Here is a 13,487-nt window from a genome sequence, read left to right on the forward strand (position 1 = left end):
TGTTCTGACTTATGCATATTTGCAGAATCAATTCTATCAGCCAACAGCTGAGACTCCTCTATTACAATCACAGTGTATATCCTGTCCCATTGGTAAGACAAAGCTGCCAGAGGCACAGAGATACACAGTTGATGAGAGGGTGACCTCTGCACCCCTTGAAGTTTTATGGCTATACACAAGCAGTGAAAAAGTTAATGTGCTCATATAATTTCAATGAACAAACAGCTCAGAACCTCCTTTGCAGCATTTACTGTAGACTTCCATCTAAGGTTTTGAATTGGCTCCTCTGACTAAACAGCTATCTGACCTCACATCTATACAAATGAGGCTCTATCCTTTAATGTATAATAAAGGATAACAAGAAACAACCTTCGAAAATGATCAATATATTGAGAAAAATCCTGTGGACTGTTCCACGGCAAACTTCAGAATTTTTTCAAAATACAGAAGCTACTGTGTACATATGCTTTTTAAAGCTGAAAATCCAGTAAACAGTTCATTCATTGAAAGGTCTCATGTAACCAGCTTGTTATTCCTCTGAAGTTTACCATTTACCTTCACAGTTGAGCAGTTCGGATTGTTTCTTATAGTGTCTGAAGAAATCCTTCCCTATTCGACTCTCTGGTTCATTGCGTTGGATCTGCAGCAGTTTCTCCTCCAGGTTACGAGCTGCTTCGAGAGAAGGGGCAGGGTCTGGAAAGTGTTATCATAGAAAGCTCTTTATAGAATATACTCAAAATTTTAGAAATAAAAGCAACATTTAAGAGATTACATGAACTTTAAAAAATAAAATCAGTACAGAAACAAATGCAGTCCCCAGTACTTTACAAATGTACTTAAGTGTCAAATCAGTATTTCAACTGTAACTAACCATCCCCAGCAAGATGGCTTTTATTTAGTTCAGAGAGATGGACAGAGTGTTCCAATATTCTATCTACCTGAGTACATAATTGCAATTTTGGACTGCAGTAAATAGCTTACAAATAATTAAATGGAACCGTATAACAGATTTATGGTGCACACAAGGTACATTGACATGGGCAAGTAGTGTCTTAAAAACTTTATGAATCTACAGCAATAGTCTAAGTTGTTTTTATATTGCTCTTTGGTCATTGAATCTTTTATCATAAGTTTCTCACAGATGAGGGTCAGACCAATGTAAACCTAGCAAATCTTGTTTTAATTTAAGGCTGATGTCTAGGATGACTTGTTTCTCACTGGGTCCTCTTAGCTAGCACCAATCCCATTGAGCCCATGTAAACGCACAACTATGACACCATTTAAGCTGCTCAAAATGTCACGACCAGCCTACACACGTACACAACTTCTTTATATGACCTACAAAGGTGAGAAAGTGACTCAGCTATAGCTCACCCTCCAGAAGCCCGCATCAAAACAGGGTATATGTGAAGGTAAATTTACAGCCTGGATCTCAAGCACCTTCATTTTCCTGAAACATTGCCTGCCTGTTCAGACTGTTCAATTATATTTAAAAATAATTTCTGTATTCCATTCTACAGAAAGACGACATATGTGAAACAGGTATAAAACCACCGGGGCTGTTTCTACTAACTTTCTGGAACCCCGTTTTTAGGCAGACAAATATATTGAAGATTTTTACATTAAAAAAAATCACAGAAAACAAAATTAGATAATTTCAGCTGAAAGGCAGTGTTGTTACGATCTAGAAACAAAAAGGGCCCAATGTTTAATGATGGAACAAAGGCAATAGTGCTCACCATACTGAGAAAAGCACACTGGCATACCCAATTTCTGCCCATATCTATCTGAACTTTCACTGCAACTACCTCAGCATGTATAAGCTGATCTAACTCAACTTCCACTTTACATTGAACCGGTATGAACAGAAATTGCTAAAAAACCCTACACAATATCAAAAAGTGGTTTACCCACGTGCTAATCTTCCTTTCCCAATGAGCTAATGTCTTCCTTATGTCCAGCTTAAGTCTAGTGTTTCAGATTAAAAGATTTTCTTTTTGGGATGAACAGGCTCCTATCCACTTGAAATAAATTTGACTAAACTTTGATCCTCCTTCATGTTTAATTTTGGAAGGAATTGATTGAATTCAAATATTTTCATTAAAAAATTATTTGAAACGGATTGAAGGGCATCCTCCATATTGTGGTCAAATCACATCAACAGCCATGATTACTTTTAAACTGCAGAACTGATAATATGCTGAAGGCCAGAATGGGGAATCTACGTACAAGCACACATTGGTGTCTATTCACACATCTACAAATGTTTCCTTGGGAACAGAGTGAACAGAAATTGCACTAAGGCTTTAGATCTGAGCACTTACACACTTACTATTGATTATTCAGATCCAAGCACAGAACAAAATACTATTAACCCATATCTGGTCAAATTTACTATCGGTGGACCTCTACGCTCTTGGATAGATTTTCTAATCAAAGTCTCTGTTAAAATATGGTATTGATTGACAGAACGCCACACAGACCAGAAAGGTTAGGGACTGTACAAGAAGGCAGAGCGCAGTAGAAAACCCAAATAAAGCTATAGCAATACTCCAAAGAATTTTCAGTCAAACCCAATACAAGAGGATTATAAAGCAATTTGATAAAGCCCATCTATAGATACTTCTTAACTTTAATTAGAGCACTGGTAGTTGAAGCAAGCATTATGCACCGTAAACTGGGTGTGATAAAGGTTAAAAACTCAGCTTAAGGTTTTGTAACCGTGCAGATTTTCTTCAAGCTATTCAATCATTTAACGTACACCGTTAATTAGCTTTGGCCTCAGAGGTTCCACAGCTGTGCAGAGTCTGGACAGCTGTGCTGAAAGCCTCATTGTTAGATGCATATATTTGAATCCCACCTACTCATTTTAATTACCAGTTGGAGAGGTTCCTAATCAGATGCAACAACCTTACTCAAAGATGAAAAATTCCAATCAATTGTGGATAGTCTGGGATCAAGAATTTTATAAAATGTCATTCATGCTCATGCATATCTCCGCCTTGAAATAATCTTTTCAAATTGCCACTAATCTGCTACTTGTTGTTTTCCATTGACTGCAAAGCCAAAAGCAAAGAAATGTCTTTTCTTTTTCAGAATGAAATTTGTGTTCAAATAGATGCATTTGCATCTCATAATGTTAATCAATGCAGCAGTGCTATCTTGAACTTTAAATAAAAGGGTTTTCCATGAAGAAGTCAAGTTGCAAGTTTTAAATATACATACCATTTAAATTACTTTATTGCATCATTATAGTGCTATACAATGTGCTGTGGAATTATCTGGGTGGCTGTGATGGCCTTTATTTAATTAAAAAGTTAACAGAACTTGAGCATTGCTGAAAAAAGAGACATGCTGTCGAAAGTTTTCATCTTGCACTCATCAGAACAGTTCACAAGAATTACATGCATTCTCCGTGGCAACACCTCTACCAATCAGAGTCCACTTGCCAACCAATCAGCACTCTCTTCCATTACAATATAAATTGTTGTTTCCTTTACTGTTGGAAATATGGATTGGTGCCACTGCAGCAAACCTGGTTACATTCCAGAGGCTACTGTCTTTTTTCTCTCTGCACCACTATTGCTTAATACCAAAGTTGCAGCTTTCCTCACTTTTTTAAAAAAAAATCTAAGTTTTCAAAGGTTTATCCCAGGCAAATTATATTTGAAATGCTACCAGGACCTTTGGTTCCCAATTTTCCCTCAACATCAGAGGCTTGTGGATTTAATTTTTTATTTTATTTATGTACGGAATGTGGGCTTCGCTGGCTAGGCCAGCATTTATTGCCCTTGAGAAGATGGTGGGGAGCTGCCTTTTTGAACCAGTGCAATCCCTGAAGTGTAGGTACACCCACTGTGCTGTTAGTTTGTTTCAAGATTTTGTCCCAACGTCAGTGAAAGAACGGCGATATATTTCCAAGTCAGGATGGTGAGTGATTTGGAGGGGAACTTCCAGGTGGTGGTGTTCCCATCTATCTGTTGCCCTTGTCCTTCTAGATGGTAGCAGTCGTGGGTTTCGAAGGTACAGCCTAAGGAGACTTGGTGAGTTCCTGCAGTGCATCTTGTAGATGGTACACACTGCTGCTACTGTGTGTTGGTGGTGGAGGGAGTGAATGTTTGTGGATGTGGTGTCAATCAAGCAGGCTGCTTTGTCCTGGATGGTGTCAAGCTGCATTCATCCAGGCAAGTGGGGAGTACTCCATCACACTCCTGACTTGTGCCTTGTAGATGATGGACAGGCTTTGGGGAATCAGTAGGTGATTTACTCGCCGCAGAATTCCTAGCCCCTGACATGCCCTTGCAGCCATAGTATTTGTATGGCTAGTCCAGCTCAGTTTCTGGTCAATGGTAGCCACCAAGGATGTTGATAGTGGAGCATTCAGCAATGGTAATGCCATTGAATGTCAAGGGGTGATGGTCAGATTCTCTCTTGTTGGAGATGGTACTTACTTATGTGGTGCAAATGTTACTTGCCACTTGTCAACCCAAGCCTGGATATTGTCCAGGTCTTGCTGCATTTGGACATGGACTGCTTCAGTAACTGAGGAGTTGCAAATGGTGCTGAACATTGTGCAGTCATTAACAAACATCCCCACTTCTGACCTTATGATGGAAGGAAGGTCATTGATGAAGCAGCTGAAGTTGGTTGGGTCTTGAACACTACCCTGAGGAACTCCTGCAGTGATGTCCTGGAACTGAAATGACTGATGTCCAATAACCACAACCATCTTTCTTTGTGCTAGGTATGACTCCAAGCAACGGGGAGTTTTTTTTCCCCTGATTCCCATTGACTCGTTTTGCAGGGCTCCTTGATGCCACACTCGGTCAAATGCTGCCTTGATGTCAAAGGCAGTCATTTATCTCATTTCTGGAGTTCAGCTCTTTTGTCCATGTTTGAGCCAGGGCTGCAATAGCCCACTTGAAAATGCAATCTTAAAAAAAAACAATTATGTGATAGATTTAAATACCTCTCCCTCATCCACTCCACTCGTTCGGTGCCAATTGAACAGGTGCTGGTGGGTTTTGGGGAAGAGAGTGTTGGATGCACAGTTTTTCCAGCACATTTCCCCCTCCGAGTACCTTAATTTTTGAGCACAGGAGGACCACAGCAGGCAAGGGCCTACCTTCATATTGGAATAATGCAGCCAATGATGTACCTGGGGCTGTGATGCCATTTACACTTGGGAATGCGAGGGGCCTGCACGGGGCCAACCTCAACAGTCAACCAATGGTGTGAACTGCAGAATGGCCAGAGAAATCCTTGTGGGCCACAACAAGCTGCAGTGCTCAGTTCCAGTTGCACAAGATCCTCCCCAACACCGGTCTTGCCTCTTGCTCCCAGCACCAGCATCAGCTGCCATCAGCAACCACCAACCCCCTCTCCCCAACACCAATCTTAAGTCAGAGACCATTCTTTTTGGGTACCTGGGCTCCCAGCCTGATGTTTGCTCCCTGTCTGCCGGCCCCAACATCACCCCATTGGATTTTGGCAGGAGGCTACCGTGGTTTATTCCAATGGAGCCTGGGAGATAAGATAGCTGGGGCCTCACATTGAGCTGCCCTCCTGGTTTCCCCCACCCACTCTGAATGTAACCCCCCCTTCCCCTGTTAAACTGAGCCCTACAACTCCAACTTGGCACAGCTCACTAAGGGAACAGAAATAATTTATTTTGGATAGATGGGGAAAATCTTTCATTTAAAAAAAATATGCAAAAAATTAACTTTAAAAAATCAAAGATCTTAATACCATAAGGAATAGGAGCTGGAGGCAGCTGCCTGCAAAGCGCTCATTGCCATCAGCTCACCACCGCTGTCCAGGAGACATGGCCAGTAAAGGGAAAAAGACTGCAGCTTCCCTCCCACCGCCCCCCCCACTTCAACGACGGGTCCCTCGAGCGACTGCTGGATGCTTTGGAGGCCCGGTGGGATTTGCACTACCCCCACACTGGCCGCAGGATGGGTAGCAATGTCACCAACCCGGCTTGGAAGGTGGTGAGTGCAAACACCCTGCAGAAGAGGGCAGCCACCCAGTGCCGCAAAAGGATGGATGATCTCCTCCGTTCCACCAGGGCAAGTCACTCTTTTCATCACTCCCAACTCACACACTCACAAACCCATCACACATCAACAGGGCCCTCACTCACTGCCAGTGCAAGGGACATCACCATTCACTCTCTCACACACACCTTCATTGTCTTCGTCCCGTACATGGGACCACTCAGCACCCACAAAAGCCAGGCATACTTATCATCTGGCCTGGCAGGTGTCCTGGTACATTCTCGCCATCCCTATCTATGCAGGACAAACTGGCTCACAACAGGAGGGAAAGGTCACAGACAGGTGGAGGGATGCCGGAGATCAAAGTTCTGACAGAATTCGAAAACAGAGCCGTACAGCTGGCCGGTGAAGACCAGGACCGTTCTTGTGCTGATGGTGAGGTCAGCGCTGCTCTACCAAGTGAGGATCCAGCAGTGCAACATCCATCAGACAACAATGCCATGAGTGATGTGTCCTCTTTCACAGGCCACTGCCATGCACTAATTATCTCCCCTTGCTTTCACAGGCACATCTGACAAACAGCTGACAGAGTCCGTGCCCCACGGCCTCCAATCAAGCCCCAAAGAAACCTCCGCAAAGCAATCTGAAGACACCCTCCCTGAAGTCCCATCACTGCGCACACCCACACCCTCCACTAACGCAAAGACACACACCTCAGTGGGACCTAGCTTTAGAGTAGCCTTGGGATCAAAATCTGGTGAGTACATCGCACTGTCTGATACACAGCAGGCGGAGGCAGGGATTACCCAGGTCCCCGGCACTCAGAGGACTGCTGGAGGCCAGAACATTGCTGAGTCCGAGTCAGGTGAGGAGCCTCTGGACTCGGTCATGTCATAATTGCTGGAGTTGCAAAGGCAAGCTAGGGAACAACAGGAAGGGATGTCCACTGCACTCCTCAGATTGCAAGGCACGATGGAGGAGTCCGTCCATCTTCAGGCTGAGGTGATAGCGCTGGCATACCAATGCACCGAGTCAACACTGGTAGGATGGAGGCTGCCTTGGAGACCTTGGTCCAGGACATCACTCCTGCACTGCTGCGCGGACTCAACTCCATCGCTAATGCCATAGTTGCCTCCAACAGTGTGTATGCGAGAGGGGTGCTGGGAAGCTCGATCTCACGCCAGCTACTCCTTCCACTCACGGAGTCAGCCAGGGGCCCTCGGGCATCCATAGGGAGGAGGATCAGCAGGTGCGCACTCCGGGACAATCCACCCAGGTAACTCTGGGAGTGACCAGCCATCTGAATCCTCTCTTCCTGTGAGCTCCACAGCTCCAGCTTCACAGGCCGAGGAGGGTGCCACTGCCACACAAGCAGGACCCTGAAAGCAGGCCGGGGCCCTCCAAGTCTCAGCCCTCCAGAGGATGCCCGCCAAAGTCACCACAGACAGGGTGTCACAGTCAGAAGGCTCCCTCCACCTCTGCTGTGGAGGTCCAGGGAGCACCAGGGTTAGGAAAGTTAGGTAAAAGTAGCTGCACAGCCTGGCCAAGGGTGTTGATCAACTGTACATACTGTTCACTATTGTCAATAAACTCTTAAGAATGTCACCCTGCCTGTGGCTCCTTGTTTTGATGAGCAGTGTTCTTGTCACTCAGCTGTGAAACCTTTCCACACAAGATAAAAGGCAGGTGTCCCAGTCCAGGGCCTCTTCCCTGTGCAGCCTTCAGACCACAGTGATGGTCCAGCCTCACACTCCCTGGAAACATCACTGATGTCTGCACCTTGGCGATGCTGGTCATTGCTGCCAAAATGTAGTGGGCAGGCATCAGAGAGTTCCGTCATTCTCTCTGTGGGATCTCAGCACCTTTTAAGGTGGGGCTGGCCCCCATCACACCAGCATCAGTGATGCTGTGCACCAGCTCCTTAAAGGCTGAGGTGTTGAAGTTGGACACAGCATCAGATGCATCTAAACTTTCATGCCTGCATCTCTGAGATGGCTCTGATCATGGAGCGCAAGTGAGCTGCCCTCGGCCAGACAGGAGTCAGACATTCTTAGAGGCTATGTGATGATCTATGGAGTGTCCTCTCTGCATGTTGTCATCATCCTCCTGCAATCGAGCGACTATTAGGGCCTCCACTGCATCTCCATGACAGGAGCATTCTCACAGAGGGTACTGGCGCTGTGATAAGCCAGACTGGAGTCAAACATTCACAACTGTGATATGAGGATCTACGGGGTCACCTCACTGCATGTCATCATCATCCTGCACAAATCTGGCAGCTATGAGGGCCTCCCAAGTGCATCTGCCTCATCTAGCCGATGCAAGAGCCTCAGTCATCTGCAGGAATGGCAGGTGGAGTCTATAGACCCTGAGTGTCACTAGGCGCCGACCAGCCACGTCTCGCTGTCACTCCTGGGCAGTGTGTGCGGGAGCCCCTGCTGCTCCTTCCTAATGAGGTGGCTGCTCCTGCATTTGTGCAGTCAGGAGCCTCAATCACTCTCCAATCCGTCTTCTACAGCCTCTTTGGCTATCAGGCATACAGCTAGGTCACCAGGATCCATGATCCTGACATGGTCCTCCTGCAGCATGAAAGAGAGAGAGAGACGTGGTTATCATGGCTGTACTTAGCACCTTTCCTGACCCTGTGTGACTGCCCCTTAACGCTTCCCAAAGAGTGCTGGTCACCCCTCGGATGGCCAGAGGTGAGTGCGCTGCATGGCTGCCCTGTCAACCTGCGACATGGGAGACACTGGGCCAAACCAGGATGCTGAGATTGCAAGGGGCTGTGAGTGCCTCCAGCAGTGACTGCTACATGGCCAGCGTTGGCGAGGAGATTGTACAATGTGTGCAGGCCAACTGCTCCGCTGTCCAATTAAGTGGTGGCGGACTCGAAGTCTGTGCCGGGGGAGTGGGGAGGCTGGTGGGGGAGGAGTGTAAGGTATGGAGTGCTTGGTGGAGCGCTTGGTGGCCCTTTGCTGGCTCCGTATTGCTTGCATGGGTGGCCAGGCTAGGACCCCAACCCCAATCATATCACTGTGGCTGCGCCTGATCTGTCTCAGTTACAGAGTCATGGTCAGTTTATACAGGTGTCCCTAATGCGTGGCCACTTCCCTCAAATACCCTGCCCCCCACAGGGTGCAGTACCAGGGGAGCACTTGACCCCCCCACCACGACAGTCGCCTCCGAGGCCGGCCAAGACTTGTCCCCAGACACCGTCTCCCCCCTCAGCAGTCATCTCCAGGGTCAGGTATCAGTTTCCCCCAATCCCCCGGTGCCCCTGAAGCCTGTAAACAATGGGTGAGCTGTGGAGAACGCTGCTCAGTTCCCCCAAAGTGAAGGCTGCCAAGTGAATGTTGCCTGTGCGCTGTTGTGAAACACATCGGCGTGCTTTCCCACCGACATGGATGGACAATATGGCAGGGTCCCAAGAGCCTGGCGAGAGGCCTTTTAATTATATGGTGATGTATTACAATTAACTCCCCACTGATCAAAGGTGGAAAATATGGCCCACCATAGGCAGGCTGAGCGGACAATCATGATCTACCTACATGCCATCGTGAAAGTGGTCACACCATGTTTTCCACCCACGCCACCTATCACACCCACCGCCAACCGGCTTGGAAATTTCCACCCAGAATCTTACATGTTTCAAAAGCTCACCTCTCATTCTTCTAAACTCCAATGAATATAGGCCCAACCTACTCAACCTTTCCCCATAATACAATCCCTTCATCCCAGGAATCAGCTGAGTAATCAGCTGAGCTGTCCGCAAACATGACCCAGACCTCCCTGTCGCTTGTCATTCCAACACTCCACCCTGCTCTCATGCCCACATGTCCATCCTTGGCCTGCTGCAATGTTCCAGTGAAGCTCAACGCAAACTGGAGGAACAGCACCTCATCTTCCGACTAGGCACTCTACAGCCTTCCAGACTTAACATTGAGTTCAACAACTTCAGATCATGAACTCTCTCCTCCGTCCTCACCCCTTTTTGATCCCCCTTTTTCAAACATTTATTTTTAAAAAAATTTTCCCCACCTATTTCTATTATTATTTTTAAAATCCATTCATTGTTTTATCTCCATCTTTTAGCCTATTTCTATCTTTTCTCCCATATCATCCCCTCCCCCCACCCCACCAGGGCCATCTGTCACTGGCTCATCCTGCTTTCTACTCTTAATGTCCCCACATAATGCACCTCCTTCAGCCAGTATCACCACCGTCAACACCCCTTTGACCTTTTGTTCATGATATCTTTCGCAATCTCTCCTTTGCCTCCACCTATCGCTGGCCTTCTATCCAGCTTCACCTGTCCCAAACCCCTTAAACAGTATATATTTCACCACATTTCTACTTCTATTTGGTTCTGAAGAAGAGTCATACATAATCAAAATGTTAACTCTGTCTTTCTCTCCACAGATGCTGTCACAACTGCTGCGTTTTTCCAGCAATTTTTGTTTTTGTTTCAGATTTCCAGCATCTGCAGTATCTTGCTTTTCTCAGCTGAGTGAACCGTCTCTGACCTTCTTCCATTGCAAGTTTTTCCCTCCTTAAATAAGGAGACCAAAACTGTACACAGTTCTCCTGGTGCAGTCTCACCAATGCCCTGTGCAGTTGTTGCAAGACTTCCCTACTTTATAATCCATCCCTGTCACAATAGAGACCAACATTTCATTTGTCTTCCTAATTACTTGTTGTACCTGCATACTAGCCTTTTGTGATTCATGTACAAGGACACCCAGATCCTTCCGTACTGCAGGATTCTGCCATCTTTCCAATTAAATAACATTCTGCTTTTCTATTCTTCTGCCAAAATGGACAGCCTCACTCTTTCCCACCTTATACTCCACCTGCCAAATTTTTGCCCAGTCACTTAACCCATCTATATTCTCTTGCAGATTCTTTCTATCCTCCTCACAGCTTGCTTTCCTACCTATCTTTGTATCATCAGCAAATTTGGCTACAATACAGTTGGCCCCTTCATCCAAGTCATTAAAATAGATTGTAAATAGTTGAGGCTCCAACACTGATCCCTGCGGCACTCCACTAGTTACAGTTTGCCAAGCTGAAAGTGACCTGTTTATTCCAACTCTGTTTTGGTTAGTTAGCCAACCCTCTATTCCATGCTACTATATTCACCCCCAACAGCACAAACTCTTTTCTTGTGCAGTAATCTTTTATGTGGCACCTTATCGAATGCCTTTTGCAATTCCAAATACAGTTCCCTCTTTATCACCTTGCTTGTTACATGCTCAAAGAACTCTAATAAATTTGTCAAATATGATTTTCCTTTCACAAAACCAATCAAAACCTGGTTGTATTGTGATTTTCCAAACGTCCTGCTACTACCACCTTAATAATGGACTCTAGCATTTTCCCAATGACAGATGCTAGACTAACTAGCCTATAGTTTCCCGCTTTCTGTCTCCCTCCTTTCTTGACCTGCAGTTTTCCAATTCCCTAGGACCTTTCCATGTAGAAAAGGACTGCAAGACTATAATTTTTACATTTATAAATATTTTACTGCAGTAACATTTACTTCCTGACTTGGGAGGAAAATAAAATATTTGCAATATATATAAATATATATCTAAATGATTATTAGCTGAAAAAACATGAAATTACAAAGCTGTTCAGCTATGACAAAAATATACGTGGCAGCTGCAGTAACCCTCATGAGAGGGACAGGGAATGTAAGATGGCAGCCAGACTGGAGTGATCGCTCATCAAGCACATCAAGAACTTGGCAAGAATCTACACAATTAGCTGCATAGAGTTGACCCTTTATAAAAAGTCTGTGAGTTCCGTGCGGCCCTTCTGCCTCAATGTCTGAAAATCCACCAACACGTAAAGCTTTCCCTTTGTAGAAAAATAGAAAAAAGGAAACTACATAGCATAAGCTTTATGTAGAAACCTTCTCTGCTCTCTCCGAAAATGCATAAATAAAGTTCCAAGGTCAAGAACGTGTATAGCATAATTCAGTGCCCACAGGTTTAACATATACATGCAGAAGTGACACTTGATTATAAATGTGTTTGTGTGCACGGGTGGATATAAAAATAATACATATTCTCACATACACACACCCACACACCCCAACAAAAGGGGCAGCTCCGTTAATAAAAACAAAAAAACTGCGGATGCTGGAAATCCAAAACAAAAACAGAATTACCTGGAAAAACTCAGCAGGTCTGGCAGCATCAGCGGAGAAGAAAAGAGTTGACGTTTCGAGTCCTCATGACCCTTCGACAGAACTTGAGTTCGAGTCCAAGAAAGAGTTGAAATATAAGCTGGTTTAAGGTGTGTGTGAGGGGGGGGGGAGAGAGAGAGAGAGAGAGAGAAGTGCAGGGGGGGTGTGGTTGTAGGGACAAACAAGCAGTGATAGAAGCAGATCATCAAAAGATGTCAACAAGAATAGAACAAAAGAACACATAGGTGTTAAAGTTGGTGATATTATCTAAACCAATGTGCTAATTAAGAATGGATGGTAGGGCACTCAAGGTATAGCTCTAGTGGGGGTGGGGAGAGCATAGAAGATTTAAAAAATTTAAAAATAATGGAAATATGTGGGAAAAGAAAAATCTATGTAATTTATTGGAAAAAAAAGGAAGGGGGAAACAGAAAGGGGGTGGGGATGGGGGAGGGAGCTCACGACCTAAAGTTGTTGAATTCAATATTCAGTCCGGAAGGCTGTAAAGTGCCTAGTAGGAAGATGAGGTGTTGTTCCTCCAGTTTGCGTTGGGCTTCACTGGAACAATGCAGCAAGCCAAGGACAGACATGTGGGCAAAAGAGCAGGGTGGAGTGTTAAAATGGCAAGCAACAGAGAGGTTTGGGTCATTCTTGCGGACAGACCACAGGTGTTCTGCAAAGCGGTCGCCCAGTTTACGTTTGGTCTCTCCAATGTAGAGGAGACCACATTGGGAGCAACGAATGCAGTAGACTAAGTTGGGGGAAATGCAAGTGAAATGCTGCTTCACTTGAAAGGAGTGTTTGGGCCCTTGGACGGTGAGGAGAGAGGAAGTGAAGGGGCAGGTGTTGCATCTTTTGCGTGGGCATGGGGTGGTGCCATAGGAGGGGGTTGAGGAGTAGGGGGTGATGGAGGAGTGGACCAGGGTGTCCCGGAGGGAGCGATCCCTACGGAATGCCGATAGGGGGGGTGAAGGGAAGATGTGTTTGGTGGTGGCATCATGCTGGAGTTGGCGGAAATGGCGGAGGATGAACCTTTGAATGCGGAGGCTGGTGGGGTGATAAGTGAGGACAAGGGGGACCCTATCATGTTTCTGGGAGGGAGGAGAAGGTGTGAGGGCGGATGCGCGGGAGATGGGCCGGACACGGTTGAGGGCCCTGTCAACGGCCGTGGGTGGAAAACCTCGGTTAAGGAAGAAGGAGGACATGTCAGAGGAACTGTTTTTGAAGGTAGCATCATCGGAACAGATGCGACGGAGGCTCAGTTAATAGTCTGCTGGTGGCTCACTGGGTCCTTTATT

General features: G+C 45.8%; 1 protein-coding gene across 1 annotated transcript in view; it reads right to left on the minus strand.

Annotated features, from left to right (window-relative positions):
- The window catches only part of cux2b (cut-like homeobox 2b), a 463,358-nt gene that overhangs the window by 96,341 nt on the left and 353,530 nt on the right, over positions 1–13,487 (minus strand). The window contains 1 exon segment of the mRNA XM_041203041.1: positions 562–693. Within this exon segment, the coding sequence (XP_041058975.1) occupies positions 562–693 (132 nt within the window).

This window comes from Carcharodon carcharias, chromosome 13, assembly GCF_017639515.1.
Source record: "Carcharodon carcharias isolate sCarCar2 chromosome 13, sCarCar2.pri, whole genome shotgun sequence".
Lineage (NCBI taxonomy): Eukaryota > Metazoa > Chordata > Chondrichthyes > Lamniformes > Lamnidae > Carcharodon > Carcharodon carcharias.